The sequence below is a fragment of the Amblyomma maculatum genome, chromosome 2 (genome assembly GCF_055883805.1).
Source record: "Amblyomma maculatum isolate TAMU_Amacu chromosome 2, ASM5588380v1, whole genome shotgun sequence".
NCBI lineage: Eukaryota > Metazoa > Arthropoda > Arachnida > Ixodida > Ixodidae > Amblyomma > Amblyomma maculatum.
In genome coordinates, this window is record NC_139345.1 from 106,287,913 (window position 1) to 106,308,318 (window position 20,406).

Genomic DNA, 20,406 nt, shown 5'->3' on the forward strand with positions numbered 1-20,406 from the left:
GATTTTGTTTTCTGGTGCTTAGGCCTAGGGTGACGATTAAATGCCCACTAGACAGGCGAGCAACAAGCAGCTTCGTCTTGATTTTACTGGTTTTCTCACTGTTTGCATGCGTTGCATTCATCGTTACGTCTTGCTGCGTTAGTGTGCGATGGTCCATTGGTTCACGTTGCGTTTTTGTTAGCTTCTAAGCGCATCAGCGGTGTACACATTCATGAACGTTGCCTTTGATCAGCGATGCTGCGTGAGCGCGACAGAACTGGTGATCAGACCGACGAAACGGTATTTCCTGCGCCTTATGTCGTCATTAATAGTTGTTGCAGATTATGACTTGATCAGGATGTGTTGTTTCTCTTGAGGGAGGTTTCTACGCAGTTTGTGCGGCGTCCACGGTGGTCGATGGATAGGTCATCAGGCGTGTTTGGAATATATTCATTGACCTGACATGTCTGTGCTGTGTGATGCGTCTGTGATTCTCTTTCTGCAATTATCTGCGCTTAGGGAGGACCGAAGGTGAAAGCCTTTAACATAAACCCTCTTGCAAAGAAATTGGCCGTGAAAGACAAATTCAGGAAAGAGGTAAGTAGTTTGAAACTTATTGGAAAGTTCTTACGCTCTCTTGTATTTCGTGGAATCGTGACACAGGAAACACTTCTCAGTTTATCTTCTTTTAATTGAACTGCACTGTTAGTTTCTCCAGATCCTCAAACAGTTTGTGGATGCTACAAGTTTCCGTTCAGAGTGTTTTTACAGTGTCTAATTTAAATGTTACAATCATGCCTCGTTTCCACAAGTTATGTGCGCCTTACGGAATGGCAGACACGTATTCGAGGAAGGCAAGATAGGAAACGTATGCATTAGTGTTTAGATTTTGTAGATGGTGCTGTAATGTGATCTTACAGGTGGCATGCGGAAAGTATAAACGACTTTTATTAAACCTTATTTTTTACTGTTGAGCTAAGCCCCGCTGACAAACGTTGATAAGTGCGCTTGCCTCGTACAGGAAGAAGACAAAGCTGCTGCTGAGGCATACGAGGAGTTTCTAGCATCTTTTGAGGAACCTGCTAAACATGGAAAGTTGTTTGTCCGAGGGAGTGTCATCAATGCCGGATCTGGGGGTAAGCATTTCAAGCACACAATTTCCCTGCTTTACTTGATGCGTCTGCCTTGCGTTAAGGCACTCTAGACCAAATGAAGCAGGGTCTTGCCTCACGGAAATACTTATTTATGATCAAGGACTGTTTGCAGACTACGCCATAGCAGTCCAGGAACGAGAGTACAAATTGTATTCCATGGATAAGGTCTTTATTCATGCTAAAGATGTGCCAGATTTTACTGTGTATGAGTTGATAGATGCTAACGAAGTTCTTTTACTGGGGAAAAAAAAAAAAAAAACACGGCATTATTTCTTATTATTATTATTATTATTATTCAGAACCTGTTCGGCTCCGAAATTAACATTTCCAACAGGACAGACTTCTCTGGAATGTTTTCTTTTAAATTGAAGACAGCTTTTGATTTGCCTTTCTTAACATGGATAAGTCGGTGTGTTTTTAATGCCTGGTTTTCCTTTTTTTAATCTGTGGAACTTGTAAAAATGAATAGTAGTTTGAGAAATAATTCAAGGTACTCATGTACTAGGTGATGTCGGTGCACATTAAATAATGCCAGGTGGTCGAAATTTCTGGAGCCCTCCACTATGGGCATTAAACACTATAACACCTAATAAAAATGCAGCAAAACTAAACTTTTGTTATATGAAGTGCATAGCTAACGTGTTACCTTATTACCATAACAAAACTGTGCTACAGGAGTAAATTTTTAGTTGCTAGAACCCAGGCGCTACATAAATGCACGAAGCATTTATCTAGCTAATTGCTGCATGTTTTTTGCGTCTATCTATAGAGGAGAAAACCACTTCCCAAACTGGAAAGTTGTATAAGCCCCCTAAGTTGTCGGAGGCCACGAGGCGGATGGAGGAGTCTCGGCAGGCTCAGCAACATGACCTCCATTCACCTGCCTCTCAGAGTGCTGCTGCGGCTGCTGCTGCACGAGAAAAGGTAAGAATTTTTGTGCAAACTTCTTGTCCAGTTCCTGTTTTATCTGGTGTTCCCCGCAAATGTGTTCTTGAATCTTGATGGTTTATGAACCAGTAATTTAAGCATTGCAAGTTAGGTTGTCTTTAGACAAGCGCATGTGCCACTTTCATCACTTGTGCTTTGCGTCCTCAATGGTCTTCTGAGCTTGCACTGAGAGCTCAGTTTTATAGATATTTTTATAACTAGCTACTGCAGCTCCACAACTGTGGCTCAGTGACTAAGGTATTCTAATGTTTTCCATGAGGCTGCCTATTCTTGTAGTGAAAAGGTAACTTTAGTGAGTGCTACCTCTTTGTAACACGATAGCATTAAAAGGCCCCACTATGCAGAAATTTGGCATTGGCGTTGTTGATGTTGTGAGCGAAAGACCATGGGCACATAGTTGGTAGGTGACACAGCCAGGTGCTGATTCTTCGATGGATTGTGGGACATAATGAGAGCACATGATATCACAAAACGTGAGGTAACTGCCTACTGGGGTTGTTCATTTGAGATGGGAGGGTGGGAGAGGAATCAATTTTCCAGGTCTCTTGGCACAGTTGTATGGCTTGGTTATAACAGGGCTTTATATTGGTGTCAGGTGGTTGCTTATGACCACTGGCTGGATAACGTGGTAGCTTAGGACTCTACGCTTATAAGAATGTGTGAGGTATTAGAGACCAGATTAAGAGATTGGCAATTAAGCAAGTAGAGACTACAGGTGTGCAGAGAACCGCAAGGGAAGGCACAGACAAGAGCCGTTAATGCTATTGCATCATACCTTTGAAGGCGGAGCTTAAGTGTCTCCAATTCGTGTACATATTTTTTTTTAAATTGGTGAGCAATGTACACGTCATGATAATGCTTCAGCTCTTTGTGCTACTTATTTCCCTGACTGGCTGAAGAGGGGAAAGATGTTGAAAGTATCTAGTTTAGAGTTCAACACATAGCATTCTCCTTTGCAAGGGCAGGTAAACGTTCATGAGACCCAATTTTCACTGTGTGAAACAAAAAATGTTACAGCTGAGGCTGATTATTCCTTTGTGTATACTTGTCTCATATATACACAACACTCTGTTCTTGTTCCAGGCAAAAAAGAAAGAAAAAGAGAAGAAGAAAAGTAACCTCGAGCTTTTCAAAGAGGAACTCAAGATGTAAGTCTATCCTCAGAACATATATTCTGTTGCTTCTTTCACGTGTCCGAAGCACGCTTTCATTTGTAACTGTTTTTAGTCATGCAACATTGACTTAATCAAAATGCTGACTTTACTGAAGAAAATTAGTGTGTTTTATAAAACAACTCTTAAACACTAAACATGCCAGCAGCAGTAACTAATAATAGAGGCTTTACATAATAGAGGCTTTACAAAAGTTAGCCCCATCTAGTGAAAGAAACAGAAACTGTGCGCGGCGGCCATGTTTTGCTCAGTCCGCCCGCGCCTCCCATCGAGTACGCTGTGAACGTGCGCCTTCGTAGAACCCGTGCATGCACCGAAAGGTGCATTGGAATGCTCACAAGCGATTGTTTCATTTTTTAACATCACAGCAGTCGCTGTTAGCTCCAAGCTCTATTCGGAATGATGCCAGCATGTTGTTGCGCGCCCTTCTGCAGCCAGCGCACCGTCATAGACGCGCACGGAATCAAGGTATACTCGTGTATGTGACCGTTCTTTTGCAGTCCTAATCGGCTTTACAAGGGTCACATGCATCATGTAAATCATTACTGCACGTCCCTCTGACTGGGAGCTAGCTCACAGAAAGTAATATCACCTAAACCAGCAAGGCTGTTTTGCGTGCTATGGAGCCTTGTGAACTTGAAGGATAAGCTTATGTTGCGATGGAGGACACGGGAGAAGGAGCAATGCATGTATAACGAACGCTATTGTGCCAATACGTTCTTTGAAACATTTTGTACGTAGGTTGCATTTACCATTGTGTATTGGATTTAAGACACAGACATGATTATCGAAACTACTTTTCACAGTCATACGAAATGGTAGCGCTTGGTGCAGAGAGCAATACGGTTGTCTATAGTGCGCCCGAGGTGCGTGTTTCACGCTGCAAAAGCAAGCGGCTGCCAAACCCGCGGCGTCTAGAAAAGCAGGAAAAGATGACATCCCACTAGTGTGTTGTAACATGCTCACGTGCAGCCCGTTTCGACCGGTCCACGTCCAGAGCGCGCAGCTCAGGTTTTATACTTGTCAGCGCGGCTGATAAAATAACGAAGCGTGCGCTTCACTTTTGTGTGTTTTTTCGAGTCACCCGATGGTTCGCGAGCTACCTGAAATTCAATGGAATTTTTAAATATGTCGATTTCTTGTTTATTCCCTTTGTCAGAAAGTAAACATTTGAAACGTAATCTCATATGAAAGCGCTGACATTGGAAGCTTTGAGGAACTCGGAGGAGGAGGAACTCGGAGGAGGAGGAACTCGGCTGAAACGAAAAGAAATTTGAAAAATCAACTCGCATCACTGCGAAGTGTTTGTGCTTTGTGCAACTGGCTGTGTTCATAAAATCAGATTTATATTATATCATATCGTTATAGAAAAATTAGGGGGTCACTTAAGCTCCGCCGTTAAAGGTATAACTCGATAGTGTCTCTCTCTCATACACACACACGCACAATGTTTACTTTCTTCACGTGTTATATTTTAGCTCTTTTATTTATTTATTTTATTTTATCAATTACTGCAAGCCCTAACTGGGCCCTAGCAGGAGGGGCGAAAATAATACAATGTAGTGAAATATGAATTCATCAAAAGTAACATACTACACACAAGTGTAGTGTGTTATATGTTGTTATATGTGTTATATTTCTGTTACGTATGTTATGTTATATGTCTATCATTTCTGTATTTATTTTTATTTTTTTGACGTTTTATATTTTTATACACCAATACGCATCCGTCAGCAACAATCGGCTTTTGAACACATTCTTCAGTTGTTTCAATTAATCAATTACACATTCTAAATTTTCTTCCTTAGCATCACCAAGCACTGGTTTTTCATTCTGACACCTTTAAACCCTTACTTTCCAATTTTTCCTTTTTTTTCATTTCTTTATTTCATCAATTGATCAATTAATTACAAAGATTTTATTAACTCGTCATCAAATATCGCACACCAATCAATATTCAATCACTGGAAGCACAAATTACCATGGCACTTTTTTTTTACGCAGCCCCCGATTATTTCCGTGACTAATGCCAACTACTGCGTCGACAGCATGGGAAGGAAAGTGCTAAGCGCCAGTCCAACTTACGTCAAATTACGCACGATCCTTTTATCATAAAATAAAATGCATCCTCGCTCATTTCACCAACCAAGTATTTTCCAGCAGGATGAGCGCCGGTGATTGCGCAAACCAAGCAAACTAACTCGCGATAATCTCTCATAGGCGTTTAAGCAAACAGCAAAGGTGCACAGACAAAAAAAAAATCCACATTACAGAACTCTGGATACTGTACCTGGATAGGGATGACGCTGCGGATTGCCGAGGGGCCCATGCACGACTCGTAGAGCAATTTGTAACTGCGCTCGGCAGCGCGGCCGGTGGGCCCCGCCACGTCTCGGCTGTCAAAATATGCTTCTAGGCATCGCTAACCGAAACCGCCAGGGACCGAACAGAGGTCCAAGCACAGCACACTAGGTTAGAACGTGAAAAGCGCGAACAGAACGGCGAGCGCTGACGGACGGACACGAAGCGAACGGATGGAGCGAACAAAACATGGCGGCCAGCGCGGGATCAGCGTGCCGCTCACGGTTGCCAGACGTACTTTTGTAAACCCTCTATTACTCAAATATAACGCGAGTTTTTTTTTCAAGATTTTTGGCTTTCAAAGTCTACCCTTGCGTTATAATAGAACACTGAGATTCGGTTGGCCTAAAGGAGCGCCAGAGTGCAGCCATATTGAATCTGTCACCACTCAGTTTCGGTTTCCGCGGTTTTACTATGTTATGTTCAGTACTACCAGTATGCATGTTCAATACTACCAGTTGCGAAACTTCCCGTAGGGCCCATGTATTAAAGGGGGGGGGGGGGGGGGGGGGGCTTTATGATTGGTCAAAATTCGGGTTTATACGAATAGTGACGGTGCCCGCGGCCATTACAAGAAACTGCGTCTAAATTGCAAACTTTCACATTATTGAGAAATGCACAACCGCGATGAAAATAAATTGACTTGCAGTAGCAAAATTCCTTAAAGATAACAGCCATATAAATAATTAAGATGGAAAAGGAGAGAAAAATGTGATTTCCAAAAGGGAGCAACGGCGATATCAAATAGCTTCTATTGGCTGCTTCCAGATGGCGCTACAATTCATAAGCACTCGAAATATGCATTAAAAAACTAGTCACATTTTGAAGTGGACTTTCGCAACTGGTATGATCCAAACGCTCTGGTTATGTTGGCAACCTGGGTACGAGGGAAGCCAAATTGGCTAATTCACATTCACAATCCATCCAAAGTGAGAAGCGTTGCCCTTTTTGCTCGGAGGCTCAGGGATCATGTTGTCACCTTTATCCTGCGCTTGCCACTCTTTCGCAGTGGATTAGTGCGGTTATTTCTGTTGTTATCGCGCACAAACGCACTGTGCACAGTGAGACGCTCACTTCAAAAGAAAGGCTGTTATGATAGAATAAATCGGAAATTATGCGGCAGCTCGGTGGCTAGACGTTAGCTAATCTGCCATGCGTGGGTGGTGGATGCAGTAGGAGGTGATTTTTAAATGTGAGCCTGGCCCCAAAGGCTTCCGACGACATCGTCTGTGAGGACAGGAGTGAAAAGGAATACTCGGTTTCCGAGAACTCGGCCTCCAGCGGCGGCGACGACGAATAAGCGTTTTTGATGAGATTGCAAGGACCACAATGTTTATTGAAGGTACTTTTTCAAGTGGTTTTATTTTTTCTTTTGGGCAATATGCAAAGTCTGCCCTCGCTTTACATTACACTTAAGTACACTTAAGTACGCACGAGGAGTGAGAGTTGCTCATCATAGCGGACGGGAAAGAAGGTTTGTATTGAGTGCATTGATAGCATCACATTCTACTGCAGCTTGGTTGTGAGATTGTAATGTAAATGGGGCAGTTAATTAGCATTAGACACAGTGCCTGTCAGACATAAGTGAACCTTATTTGTTAAGGTCCCTTCCTATTAAATTAGGTGTTACTGCTGTTTTGAGTGCAAAACGAGTGCTTTTTCTAGTGTCGCTTGTCTTGTCATTCAGTCCATGGAAAATCTTGCTCTTTTCTTGGAAATCCCTCTGTGATTAGACAATCAGACCTTCCCTTGCCTTTTCTAAAGGCTTTTCACATTGCTTCTTCCTTGTGATGTCTTCACCTCTGCAAGCATGTGGCTTGGTCATCTCCAGTGCCGCTGCACTATTGCTGTAGAGAAAATATTCCTTTTGGCCTGTCTGGCAGATAGACCTGCTTGATCAAACAAAAAAACTAGAGGGCCATTCTGTCAGTAAAAGGGGGCTAACAACATTTAGTGCACTCCAAAGGCGAGGACAGTGTAGGATGTGGTTCAATCCTAGCCAGATATGGGCACTCAGATGTGTAACAGTTCACTCGCATAGCTTGCTTGCAGGTTACGGGAGGGTTTACTAAGCCGGTATGCATAAGCACCAAGCAGAACCACGCATATCCGGGGGTGCACGTGTTGTATAAATCGCCTGTCACTTGCTCGAGGTTTGCCGTCCAAGTCATGGAGCAAATGACATTGCTCTTTTTTGCAAACATGAAGCTTGCTCTTAAGGTGGATAAGAAACGCTCTGTGCATCGGATTGGCACAACCTTGGTTGCGTTGAAAGATGCTCTGCTTATGCACGCGCAGAATCCAAGAGGAACGAGAGGAGCGCTACAAAATGAAGGGAGCCCTCAAAGACCATCTCAAGAAAGGAGACAGCGACATAGGGCTCAGACTTGGTGAGACAGTATTGCTTTTTGGCACTTCAGGCATGCTTGCTTAATTGGCAAAGTTTTCAAGATTAATTCAACTAGCTGGAAACTTGTATAATAAAACTACGGTAAGAGAGGAGACACTGAGGCTTCCATAGCTGCATCTTTGAGCACATCTTTGATTTATCAGTTTGGCTTTGTCTTGACCATGTGTGGTGGATTGCCGCACACGTGCCAAGCACGCCATCTCCATTCACTGTGGCTGTGAATTAAGATCAAAGTGTTGGCTAAGATTCAGAGCAGGTGTTGCTTGCTTGCCGCTAATCCGGTAGACTTGTGGTGATTTTATCTAGCCTTCATAAATGGTCCTTTTCACTACTTTTGGGCTGAATTAATTGGGTTGGGTCTAATGCATGTACCATACTTGCGCGAATGCAAGTCTGCATTTGTATGCTATTTGTAGAGCTGTAGAACTAACAAAATTCTAACCACACAGCAACATTCCTTATATCTTATTTGTCTTGCCGTTATTGGTGGTGCCATTCTTTTGGTTTCCATTGTAAGTTTACCCCCACACCTCCACTTCATACTTAACAAACGGGTAGACTTACAATCTTGTAAGTGCAGTGTGATCCACTTTTAACGACACCAGATATAACAATATATCGCTTATAGTGATCAAATTGCTGAGATTTTACCCATTGCCTTTATGTAAAAAGAAACCATATATAATTCAATTATTGGTGGCATGTCGGATGCAACAATAGTTTTCTGGCCACCCTGAAGATGTTCAACATGAAAATTTGTCCAATTGTTTGGGACAAATAAAATACCAAAAGAAAATAAAATAAATTGCGCAAAAACTTGACATAAGTGGTGAAAACGGACCGGCACAGAGAAGTCCGTCAGTTGCATTGTGTGCGGTTCTGAAATGAGTGCTATCATCATCGCAATCGCTGCCTGTTGCCGTGTAAAGGGTGGCCAAAGGGTCATTGCAATCAGTGATTCTGCATCCGTGGGAGATGGCGCACATCAGGACGACGCCGTGATAGCTCTCGAGATGAAACAACAGATTCATCGGGATTTCTGGCAGGGTTTCAAGGTCAGAAGCCCCATGAAAACATACAGGCAATTGCACTCGACGATTTTTACGATTATCAGGGCTGGCTGGAGATGTCCTGCACTTTGTCCATTCGTGATCAGTTTCGTGCATGCTAAAAGTACTGCTGCCAGCGTACGCGCTGCTGGAAGTGATGCTTACAACGATTGTCAAGCTTCAGCTGTTGCTCAAGCAAGTGCGGATTTAACTTTTTTGAGTATGCTTAAATTATTTTATCGCTTGTTATTATCCAATAATAAGCTGTTCATTGCTATTTACGATAATTCACTCTTTGCTGCTAAGTAGGCAAGCCTACAGTCATGTGAAAATTTGTGGGTGTGTTCTTTTTAATGTTAATTGATAATAACGAACGGATTTACCTTTTTTTTTTTTTAATATATTTATAAGTGGACTGACTGCCGCTTTCGACTCCATTTGCTGTCTTCATGTGCAGGGGACGATTACCGTTACCCAAGCCTGGGCAGCTTTGACACGGGAGACCCAAACACCACGAACCTTTACCTGGGCAATCTTAACCCCAAGATGACTGAGCAGGAACTGTGTGAGATCTTTGGCCGTTATGGACCCCTGGCCAGTGTCAAGATCATGTGGCCACGGTCACAGGAGGAGCGGCAGCGCAAGCGCAACTGTGGTTTTGTCGCCTACATGAATCGCAAGGACGGCGAACGTGCCATCAAGCATCTCAGTGGTACGTTGGCTCTTACCATAAATAGAGGAGCCAATTTCGCTCAATCCATTGAGCACTGCGAAAAAGGGCTGGAACACGTGTGCACTTTCAAAACATTGTTGCACTGCAGCACCAACAAGAATTGCATTTTAGAAAACCTAAACAAGGAACCATTAAGGATCTCGAAACATCCATTCACTTATAGTCTTTCTTTCGGTGAGTGTGTGCTGATGCGGTAGTAGAGCGGTGAGCTGGGCTAGTTGGTTGATGAACAGGACTGTACGCATCCTGTCTTTCGTCTTCTCTTGTCCGTGTGTTTTTTTTAGTGCAGTTGCCCTATTTATATGATGTGCTCATGCGATTAAGCCGTGGTAGCTGTCAGTTTCACTTTAAAGGTGACTCGAACATAACTGATGGCTATTTATTACCCATACTGAGGAATAACTGTATAGCATCTCTCTTGACGTGGGGTTCTTTACCTTGCACTGCCATCGCACAGCACAAGGGCGCCTAGCTTTTCGCTTTCATCGAAAAACGGCTGCTGTGGCTGGGATTCGGTCCCGCATCCTTGGGCACAGTATTCGAGTGCCCTAACCACTGCACCACCATTGCGAAGCTATCTACGATCAATGATACTATCAACGAAAAAGCGCCGACGCTCCACAATGGCCCTTTTTCTCTGTTAAGTTTTGCAAGCTGTAAATTGCATCCAAATTATCCTCGAAGGCTCATTTATGCCTTATTGCACTCCTTCGTAGCTCTTGACCATTTATAAATGGAAATCTTCTCCAAGAGTTCTAAGGTTTAATGAACAAAGCTCCTCCAAACAAAAGACATTTTCTTTGCTGTATCCAAGAACAATTTCCTGTAGAAGAAAAATTATTACAGTTTTGGCATCTGAACATGAAAATGCACAAACTTTGATAGTTTGGCATAATTCTTTTTTTAAATAGAAAAAATGGGTCTAGGGCCAAGGTCTCCCCTTAATGAGTTTTCCTGGTTTCTTCAGCATAGATGGGCATATTTTAGTGAGCTAGATAGTGGAACTGCATTTGTCTTAAAGCTCTTCAGCTCAGGGCACGCATTGTGAGGAGGCTCCAAGAGGTGAACGAGACCCAGAGGCTGAATAGACAAAACTGTCTGAAATTCTTAACTCTTCCCTTACCGTGCCCATTGAGCATCATTAGCCCACTGAAAATAACTTCATATGACGATTTTGGAGCCTTCCGCATTGCTTATGCTCATTTGACAGATAACTGAAGTTTTGTTTTCAGTGTTGCTTTCTTGCTCTCGGGGGCACCACTTTTCGACCGTGTTTCAAAGGCGCAGTAGCGTCTTAGAGCTCGAAAAAGTTGTAAATCTGTCTATGTTTTTATTTTACCGGGCATCAGTGAGTCCTAACATGCAGAATTCAGTTTTAACTATGGCGATGACAGAAACCAGGTAGGAACATCGGCGTCTGCGTGCCGGTTTTGTTTTCGTCGCTAGTCTCTCTCTCTCTCTCTCTTTTTCCAGTTATTATTTTGTGCCAAGAATACTATTCAACTTGGAGCATTCGTTTTCTCGCAGATATTAGTTTTGTTTTCAGGAAAAATTGTATTTTTATAAGTTTTGTTCAATTTTTTTCGTTGAATCTTGTTTTTGGCAATTAAAGTAGTGCGTTGGAATGCATGTTTTGTAGTTAAAACATATATTCCTCAAAAGCATGTTTGTTTAGCTTCCATATCATGTGTTACATAAAATATTCAGTCCAGTAGCTTTTGCACAAGAAAAAGACTACCAAAATCTAAAAAAAATGGTCATGTTCCCCACGGTAAAGAAGGCATTGAACACTGGTGCTGTTCCAGAAATCTTGCCTCCTGCAGATACATTTGATGGCACTGGTGGTGTTTTCTCGTAGGCCAGGAAGTGATGGGCTTTGAGATGAAGATGGGCTGGGGCAAGGCAGTGCCCATCCCCCCGCACCCTGTGTACATCCCACCAGCCATGGTGGAACTGACGCTACCACCACCGCCTTCAGGACTCCCTTTTAATGCCCAGCCCCAACGCAAACCCAGTCGGCCCCTTGACCCTCAGACATTGGACTCTGAAGAGCTGGACAAGGTCAGTGGGAAGGTCGCCACTAGGCCCTTTCACGTACACACTGCTCTTGTGAACAGTCGAGGGCCACACTCACACACCAGCCCAGCCAACGTTGTTAGGACATACTGCTTTGTTCCAATTAGCTCATTCAGGTCAAGTTATGTAGCTTCCTGTGTGGTGTTAATAACATTGCATTGTGTTAGTGTGCCATGACTGTGTAGCGAAAAGTCTTTTTTTCTGCGCTGTGCACTTGCCTGTAGTTTCTACTATTAGTAATTTCACAAAGGCTGACAGGACATGCCGGTAACGAAAGCTAGTAGTTGGACAGTTAAGAGCCATTGTAATTGTTGTCTAATACAGCAGTGTGCCTTCAGGTTCACCTTTTGCAGTTTATTGCTGGTTGTGTGTTATTTGCAGATATGCATACCTGCTACTGTTTCATTTGCTCTACTTTATTTATATATATAGTAACTCTGTTTGTAGTCTTCTTTTTTTTTTTCTTTTTTGGCTGTAATCGAATCTGTTAATATTAATGAGTATCTCATCTGTCCCATGTACGATGCGATGCTGTTTCCTGCAGATATTAGCCAACGCAGTAGTGAAAGTGGTTATCCCTACTGAAAGGTACTGGAATTCTTTTTTTCTTCCTAATGCCTACATTGTCGCATTGTTCTTTACTGAACCTTGGCGCTAGATCTGTGTGTTGTCTTGCCAGGGCACCTTTATTTTATCTTAGATATCAAAAAACTCCAATTCTTTTACCCAACAGTCACCGAGTTCGAAAATTCGATAGCATGTGTCTTGAGTAGCCGCAGATATTCGACTGCATGTCGACAATAGCAGCTGCACATAGTCATAGGCATTTGCTTATCCTTGGTTGGGGCGGGCGCACCAGGCTTAGTCATGAGCTAATAGTTCTCATGACAAATCTGATTTCTTGCATTTAAGGTTAACCATTTTTACTACTTGAGTAATCAGAAGCCTATGCAACCAGTATACATTGCATACATCATTTTTTATTCTGTCATGCTGCTTGCTGTACCTTTGCTACAAAGAACAGTCATAATTGTATTTGTTGTGTCGAGCTAAAACTGATCGAAGGATAATTGTGCTCTGTTGGGCTCTATGATAAAGTGAGGGTATAGTTCAGAAACAAAGTAGTGGAAATGAAGTTATGGTCAGCGGTGTGAGGCCTTACGAGATTATTGTGTGGGAAGCATCTAGTGTATACCACAGCAGGGACTTCCTTATGGGTTCTGTGGCTAACTAAAGGTGTGTTGGTTGCGTGTGCTTTGGAATATGCCACCAGTGGTTAAAAGTTGCATGCTTTGCAAACTGGTAGAACTGAAAATCTTTCCAATTGAAAACGAGCACTTCTGTAGCTACTTCTTTTCTTCAGAAAAGGCAACAGTGGAATTTCAGCAAAGGAGGAGAATACCAAAAGGAAATTTTATGTCATATGCTTAACAAAGACCAAAATAACTCATTGGTTACTGCAGCTGCATTTCGCGACAGCCGTTATTACTGCTAAAAGTTTCATTCACTGCACTCCCTCTCTGCACCAAAGCTCTGAATGGTGCAAAAACTAGTTCGCATCGTTGTACCTCGAGGACACACATATCCGGTACATTCACCGGTTGTTGGTGCCACTGTGGTTAGGGAGGTGACGGTACACAGCACTATTTTGTTCCCACTCCCACGACCTACAAGCAATTTGTTATAAAGCCGTAAATTACTCTTGAAAACATTCTTATGGAAACATGATCTCAAACACCATGCATCACTGGGTCAGGGTGTATGGTTTGATTCCATTTTGTCACTACAGTTCCAGACCAGCACTGCTCATTAAAACCTGGCATTAGGCAAATCTTTCTAAACTCATAACACCATCCTGCACATTCCTGATACTCAAACTGGAGGGTATACTTGATAAAAATAGAGCGGGAGAGTTTGCGCCTTCTTTACCATTTTTGAATCTTTGTGTTTATATGTATTTTCATTAAATTTTCGTTAACTCTTCGCAGCAAGTCATCCCAACCTTCCAACTTTTTTTTTCTTGGTGCGATTATAGACTATAACTTCATTTCCACCGTAAAGAGCGCTTATATTTTCCGTACATCTATTTTGAAATGGGCAGCTACTTCAGTGAAGCCTTCTCTTGCACTCGACTATGAAATAAAGTGTGCCATTTTAAGCCAGGTTAATGTGCATAGTCAGTAACATTAGGCAATATTTCTTGCAATTAGGCTTGTAATGATGCTTGCCTTTGTATGCTAGCTCATACTTAACAGCTCATTTGCCTTTTGTCATGTACGACAGCATTTCATTTGTGCTTGGGACAAACAGGCGCTGGTTGCATAAAATAATATGTTGAATCCGTGCTGTTCTGGGTGGTGCAATTGGAGGGCAAAACAGATAAAATGCTTAAGATTGTATTTGAAAGCCTCTTTAGAAGAGGTCTAGTGGATTGGGCTTTCTCCTCCACATCCTGTGCAAGGTTGCATCTTCGACTGCCTCATAATATCTGTCAAATGGAAAGAGCGCGGGCATGGTCTGATTTTAAGAACTACTGATCTGCCCCAGCTGAATGTACCATTCGAAATCTCGACGTATATTGCACTTCGTGCAACCCTGATTTGCTCTTGCGGTGTATCTGCTTGTAGAGAACCAGGCACGAGCAGTCGTGATTTTTTTTTCCCTTTTTCCTGCCTTGTTGACAAGCCATGCTCGGTTGCATTGTACTGGTCGTTCACGTGATCTCCTTTGCTACCCGACGACTAGCAGCCGTGCTCAGTGCTTGCACATTGCCTGCATGGGGATTGGTGTGTTCAGTATCTTAAAATGGCTGTCACAGCACTTGTTGCGTGCTAATCTCTCTTTTCTATGTTTGTGGCCACATTTTTGTTGCCCCCTGGACGGGTACTACCTGTGGCTCTTTCTCTTTTGACCCTCTCCAAACCCACAGGAGCCTACTCTGCCTGATTCATCGCATGATCGAGTTCGTCGTACGAGAGGGGCCAATGTTTGAGGCCATGATCATGAACAGAGAGCTCAACAATCCCATGTTCAGGTAAACCGGCAGCAGCTGACTCGTTTTGTTAGTGATTTGTGCACTTGTTGACACACCCAGTTTGTCGTTACTGTTGAAACTTGTGCACTCTGATCAATAAACATTGGCCATTAGTTTCTTGAATTTATATAGACGATGCTGCATGGCCATTTTAACGGCTTCTCATTACTTTCCACAAATTGATGTAAACTGCACGTCATTACAGTTGTGCCTTGTTAATATGGACACTTTCGTTTCCGCACAAAACTGTCCATAAAGCTAGTCGTCCGTAATAGTGAATCGGAAACAAACAAAAACTAGATCTGCTTTAGAGCATATTGCAAGCCAGCGAAGTTGGCATTAGGAGCTACAAGAACATTATCCCACTCACCGTTATGTTTCAAATGCGATGCAGTTGAAAGTATTGTGATGTATAGTTGCATATTGTTCTCGATGGCATTTCATTAATACTAAATTACTTTACTTCTACTTTTCATCTCCCACGAACCCCTGCTACGTATCAGCATTCAGTCAGCTGAAAGTCTTTCTACAAGGCGCAAGTTGCTGTCAGAGCTTTGTTCAAGTGAATTCATGCAATACAAAAAATTGTAACATGCATCGGCTGCGCTACTTCGCAGTGTAAAATATGAAACCACAAGCAAAAAGGGCAATTAATCTGTCATTGGCACTGCGTTCGTGTAGTGCCTGTCAACAAAAATCTAGAAGAGAAAGTATCTTTAAAGCAGTGCAACTATTTGGTTTTCATGACTGTCCATATTAACTCGACAAAAATATGTGGACCCAAATGATATATGTGCATTTTTTCCTTGTCCATTGTCCAGACAGTTTCCATATTAACGAGACGTAAATGCATGTAAAAAGTTTGGTCCCCAGAAAAACTGTCCATAATTCCAGTCGTCCATATTAACGGGGGTCATATTAACAAGGCACGACTTTATAATATGGCAATCCTTTCTTGAGAAATTCAAACAGCTCCAAGCCTTTGCAATGGCTGGGAAAGCTTTCTTGGTGCTGTTAAAATTAAATTTCAAGTGGTTGCTGTTGCTATTGTACAACAGTTGTCAACATTTTTATCCTACATCTGCTTTGTTTTTACAAATTCTTGTGCTGGAGAAATGGCTCAGTGGCTTTTTACACACTCGTATAAACCTTCAGGTGCATGTTAAGTCGCACTTGTGATCACAATGTAAGATGCTCGTTGCGTATCGTCCTGCCCAAACTTGTGAGTGATCACGCAGCGTTTGAGTGGCAGTTGTGAGCAGTGGCGTAAGGAACACAAAGCAGTTGTCACGAGACTGTACTGGGGGCCATGTTGACAAATTGATGTTGCTCTGTTTGTTGGTGGAAAGTACTTTTGTGTGAGCCCTGAGCTGGCTATATTCTAGGTTCCTGTTTGAGAACCAGAGCCCTGCTCATGTCTACTATCGCTGGCGGCTCTTCTCCATTCTACAGGTGAGTGCCAGAATGGCTGTGTGCCCTGAACATACATAGTATTTTGGTATGCAACCTCACGTAACAGACTTGAGTGCCATCACTAGGTATGTTGGGTTTTTACAAGACTGCACGTCATGTTGCTTTCCTCCCATGCTTCTGTGTTGAAAGAGTAGCTTTCAAAGAAACGTTTAGTTAAAGGATGCTAAATGGAGTTATTACGTCCAGCTGAATTTAGTAGTCAGTGTTCAAGACTTTCATACACTTGTCATGTCTATGAGCAGATGAAATTGTCAGTTCAGTCGAAATTTTCAGTTAACTGATTTTCTTTTTTTTTTTTTTTATAACCTCCAGTTGTATTCGGTAACTATCTTAGACAGTCATTCTCATTGAATTCAAATGACCACAATGTTACAAAGAATGCCACATTCCCTTAATGCCTCTTTTGCACTGCTGTTTCATTATTTAGTGCTTTACTGTCATTGACAGAATAATTGTGCCATAGCTCTTTGATGGGGCTAATAATTAATTACTGTGATGAAGATTAACTCTTGATATATGTCACACATTGGAAATAGCAAGCAACAGAACTGAAACTGAAGCACTGACCTTTATAAATTATTGGTTTTTTCCTTGGTCTTGCGGCATTGCAGCTAAGGAGTGCGGTACGCACTGAACAAAACGATTTTTTTGTACAGAAAATCGTAACCACAGTGTGTTGGCATATTTCTTTCATATTTGTGCTTTCAGTTAATTATTCCCAAGCAAATAATAGTAATCTCCTGTCTCCTGTAACGTCATTGTTATTAGTCTACTTTTTTTGTGCCTTCTTGTCTCACGCAGTCTGCTAGCATTCACCTTTCTTTCAGCTGCTTTAGGGGATCTTCAGTGTGTTCTTTTCTGTGCATACAGAGTCACAGTTGTGTGAAAGGCAGGTGCTCTGTTTTTTTCTTCCTCCTCAACCACGTCCCCCTTTTCCCTCGGCTGCTGCTGGTGCCTCTAGGGTGACCACCCGAACCGGTGGCGGACACAGGAGTTCCGCATGTTTGAGGGGGGCTCTTTGTGGAAGCCGCCCCCCATGAATCCCTACCTCCAGGGCATGCCCCCAGAGCTGGTGGAGAAGGAGCAGGAGGAGTCCCCCGCCAAGGACGACAACAAGAAGGGCTCCCTCAGTGACAGGTAAGCTCTGGCCATGCATAACAGCGAGGGTTTGCTTTGGGGGAGTAGTCTCAATGAGCACAGGGCTTCGGTCCGGAACTGACACTGAGGACAAACTGAAGTTAGCCTCTATTGGAGGGTTACTGCATTCTAAGGACGAAGGGGCCCCTCTCACTGAAACCATAGGTTTTAGCTGCAAAAACTGACCAGAAAACGAAATGCTGAGGTTTCGACTGAGAATAGTAGTTAGTTTGAGTCGTCATCAGTGTCTCTTTAGACAGGCATCTAGCTGCACATTTTGCAGGAGGGTCACTGTCACAGATCTGCATTCTTATAATTAATATGATAGCGTTAATGGCCCTATTCCCAAGAAAATTCGGCACTGTAGGCAAAAAATTACGGGCACACCTCTGGCAGTTGCTATTTGGTAAGTGACATGACCAGGGCACTGAATGGACGGTGGGTGGCCTGACAATACAAGGCTGCATGATGTGGCCAAGTTGGCAGAGCTGCTTTGAGTTTGGAATTGAACGTGGGCCCTGGGTCCCGAGTCAGAGTCGCTTTCCTTAGAGCCACACAGGCATGTTGGCTTGCTAAAGCAGAGCTTTATATCTGTGGCGGGTAGTCTTTCACATAACGCGGTCGCTTAAGACTGGATGCTGTAAGTATGTGTAAGGTTATAATCGAGGCACAAATTCAGAAACCCGTCATAGTGATGCACTGGTTACGGCGCTCGACTACTGCGCCCAGTGATGCGGGATCGAAATCCTGCCGCGGCGGCCGTTTTTCAGTGGAGGCAAAAAACAAGGCACCTGTGCGCTGTGTGTTATCACTGCACGTTAAAGAGTCCCTCCCTGGTGGTCGAAATTTCTAGAGTCCTCCACTGCGGCGCCTCCATAGCCTGAGTTGCTTTGGGACGTTAAGCCTCGTAAACCACGAACCACAAATTCAGATTAGGGATCAAGCAGTCCCACAAATTCAGAAATTGGGGATTAAGCAGTAGATTAAGTGCATGTACAAGGTTGTCCACTCCTAGAGTGTAAGCACGAGTAGGTGGTTGCTCTCTTCACAGCACTGTTGCATCTAACCCGGCCATGCACATTGAAGCAAAGCAGTAACAGACGCAATGCACCACCTCGAGTGCCCTGTGCCACTTTGATTTGATGTACAGCCATGTAGGATGCAGTGGCACCTCGAAGAGAGCAGCCACCTGTTCACGCGCTCAGCCTAGGGGTTTAAAAAAATTTCTCCATTTCAGTCTGCAGTTGTAGGTTATTTATGGCACCAGACAAGCAGGCCAGCTCATGAAAATACTTTTTTTCTCATTCAGCTTGGATAATTTTCATGTGACAGTTTGATATTAACACCAAATTTGACAGCCGCACTGGGATGAACATCATCCGTCTGCTACTTTTGAGGTCGGGATTATCACCTTGCACAACTAGACCTTGGGCCATATTCTATCAGGTTTCAAGTAGCCAGTCGCAGAAGTCTCAAGGTGACGGGTCCTGCCTTTGGCTTTTGCCACTGTACATTTTTTTCAGATGAACCCCACATGTTCCCTCTCTTCTTTGCCCTCTTGATGTTATATAGCTGTAAATAATTTCTTGCTGGCCAGTTGTCTCTGCTTGTGTGAAATGTTTCCTCTTGTGAGAGCAGCCTAGATGGTTTGAATATTGTGGATATGACAGAAAAAAAAAGAAAAAGAAAGAAAGGAAGTTTGATTGGCAAGTGTCCTTTTCTAATGATCGCTTCTCTTTCCTTGATCCCCTTCGTTCTCCTGTTTCTGATCCATGGGAAACAAAAAGGTTTGTCATTGCAGCCAATGCAGTGAGTTGAGTTTCAGACCCCCACGAGCTGCACAGGGGCTAACTAGACAAATTCTTTACGTACAGTCAGTCATGGTCATGCGGGCAGGCAGGCAGGTTTAGTTCTTCTAGAAAAGTTTAACCTGATAATGACAGACTAATAAAATATTACACCTAGTACATTTTTCTCACAAGACGGAGCATTTTCAATTCTTTACCCACAGGCAAATGATGACAGGGTTTACGCTGCACGCTAACCCTGTGTCTGATTGCTTTGCTGCAGCCAACGAGATAAGCTTGAAGACATGCTGCGTGCCCTTACTCCTGAGCGGCCCCGCATCATGGAGGCCATGATATACTGCATTGAGCACGCAGATGCTGCTGAGGAGATTGTGGACTGCATCACCCAGTCACTGTCCATCCTCCAGACACCATTGCACAAAAAGGTAGGACAGCCCAGATAAACCACCATGTGTGTATGTTGTCTTTGTGTTCATGGATAACACTGAATGTTGACCTGTCATAAATATCAGTTAAAGGATGTGACAAATAATGCCTTCTCTAGTTCATGATAGCTCGGGGCATAAATGGTTAAAATATCTAAAAGATGCACTCTATCTAGGTCATATCAGTTGCGTCTCGGTTGTTAGCATGTCTTAAGAGTTACTTGCATTAGTTAATTTCATTCTTTTAGTAGTATTATCGCTAGAAAAATGCAGAGCTCACATGCTCTTGCTTATTTTTATTGGTTCTGTAAATTTCTGCACAGCTTGCTCATTCTTGTGTTAAAACACAGTGTGGAAAAATTCTGCATTGTCAATTCAGGCATGTCTCGAAATGTTGTAAGTGCTTGCTTTTGAAAACCGGTGGGCCTGGTACTTGGTAACCCACTAACCCTTCTTTTATTTTGTGTTTAGGTGGCAAGACTGTACCTCATCTCCGACATCTTGCATAACTGCAGTGTTAAGGTGGCAAATGCATCATTCTTCAGGAAAGGGTAAGTGTATGTGACAGGCTTTTTGGCTGTGCCAAGAAAATGGCCATGAGGCATTTTCAGTACTGAGTAGGCAAGTGGTTCTTTTGTGCAAAATGG

At 43.0% G+C, this 20,406-nt stretch overlaps 1 protein-coding gene across 1 annotated transcript in view; it reads left to right on the forward strand.

Moving 5' to 3' along the window:
* The window catches only part of LOC146199488 (U2 snRNP-associated SURP motif-containing protein), a 78,871-nt gene that overhangs the window by 192 nt on the left and 58,273 nt on the right, over window positions 1-20,406 (forward strand). Inside the window, exons 2-14 of the mRNA XM_084594978.1 lie at window positions 499-576; window positions 1,001-1,115; window positions 1,903-2,057; window positions 3,165-3,229; window positions 7,913-8,004; window positions 9,531-9,785; window positions 11,665-11,867; window positions 12,427-12,470; window positions 14,812-14,916; window positions 16,302-16,368; window positions 17,351-17,526; window positions 19,597-19,759; window positions 20,231-20,310. Coding sequence (XP_084451104.1) covers window positions 499-576; window positions 1,001-1,115; window positions 1,903-2,057; window positions 3,165-3,229; window positions 7,913-8,004; window positions 9,531-9,785; window positions 11,665-11,867; window positions 12,427-12,470; window positions 14,812-14,916; window positions 16,302-16,368; window positions 17,351-17,526; window positions 19,597-19,759; window positions 20,231-20,310 — 1,598 coding nt within the window. The remainder of the gene's footprint in view (window positions 1-498; window positions 577-1,000; window positions 1,116-1,902; window positions 2,058-3,164; window positions 3,230-7,912; window positions 8,005-9,530; window positions 9,786-11,664; window positions 11,868-12,426; window positions 12,471-14,811; window positions 14,917-16,301; window positions 16,369-17,350; window positions 17,527-19,596; window positions 19,760-20,230; window positions 20,311-20,406) is intronic.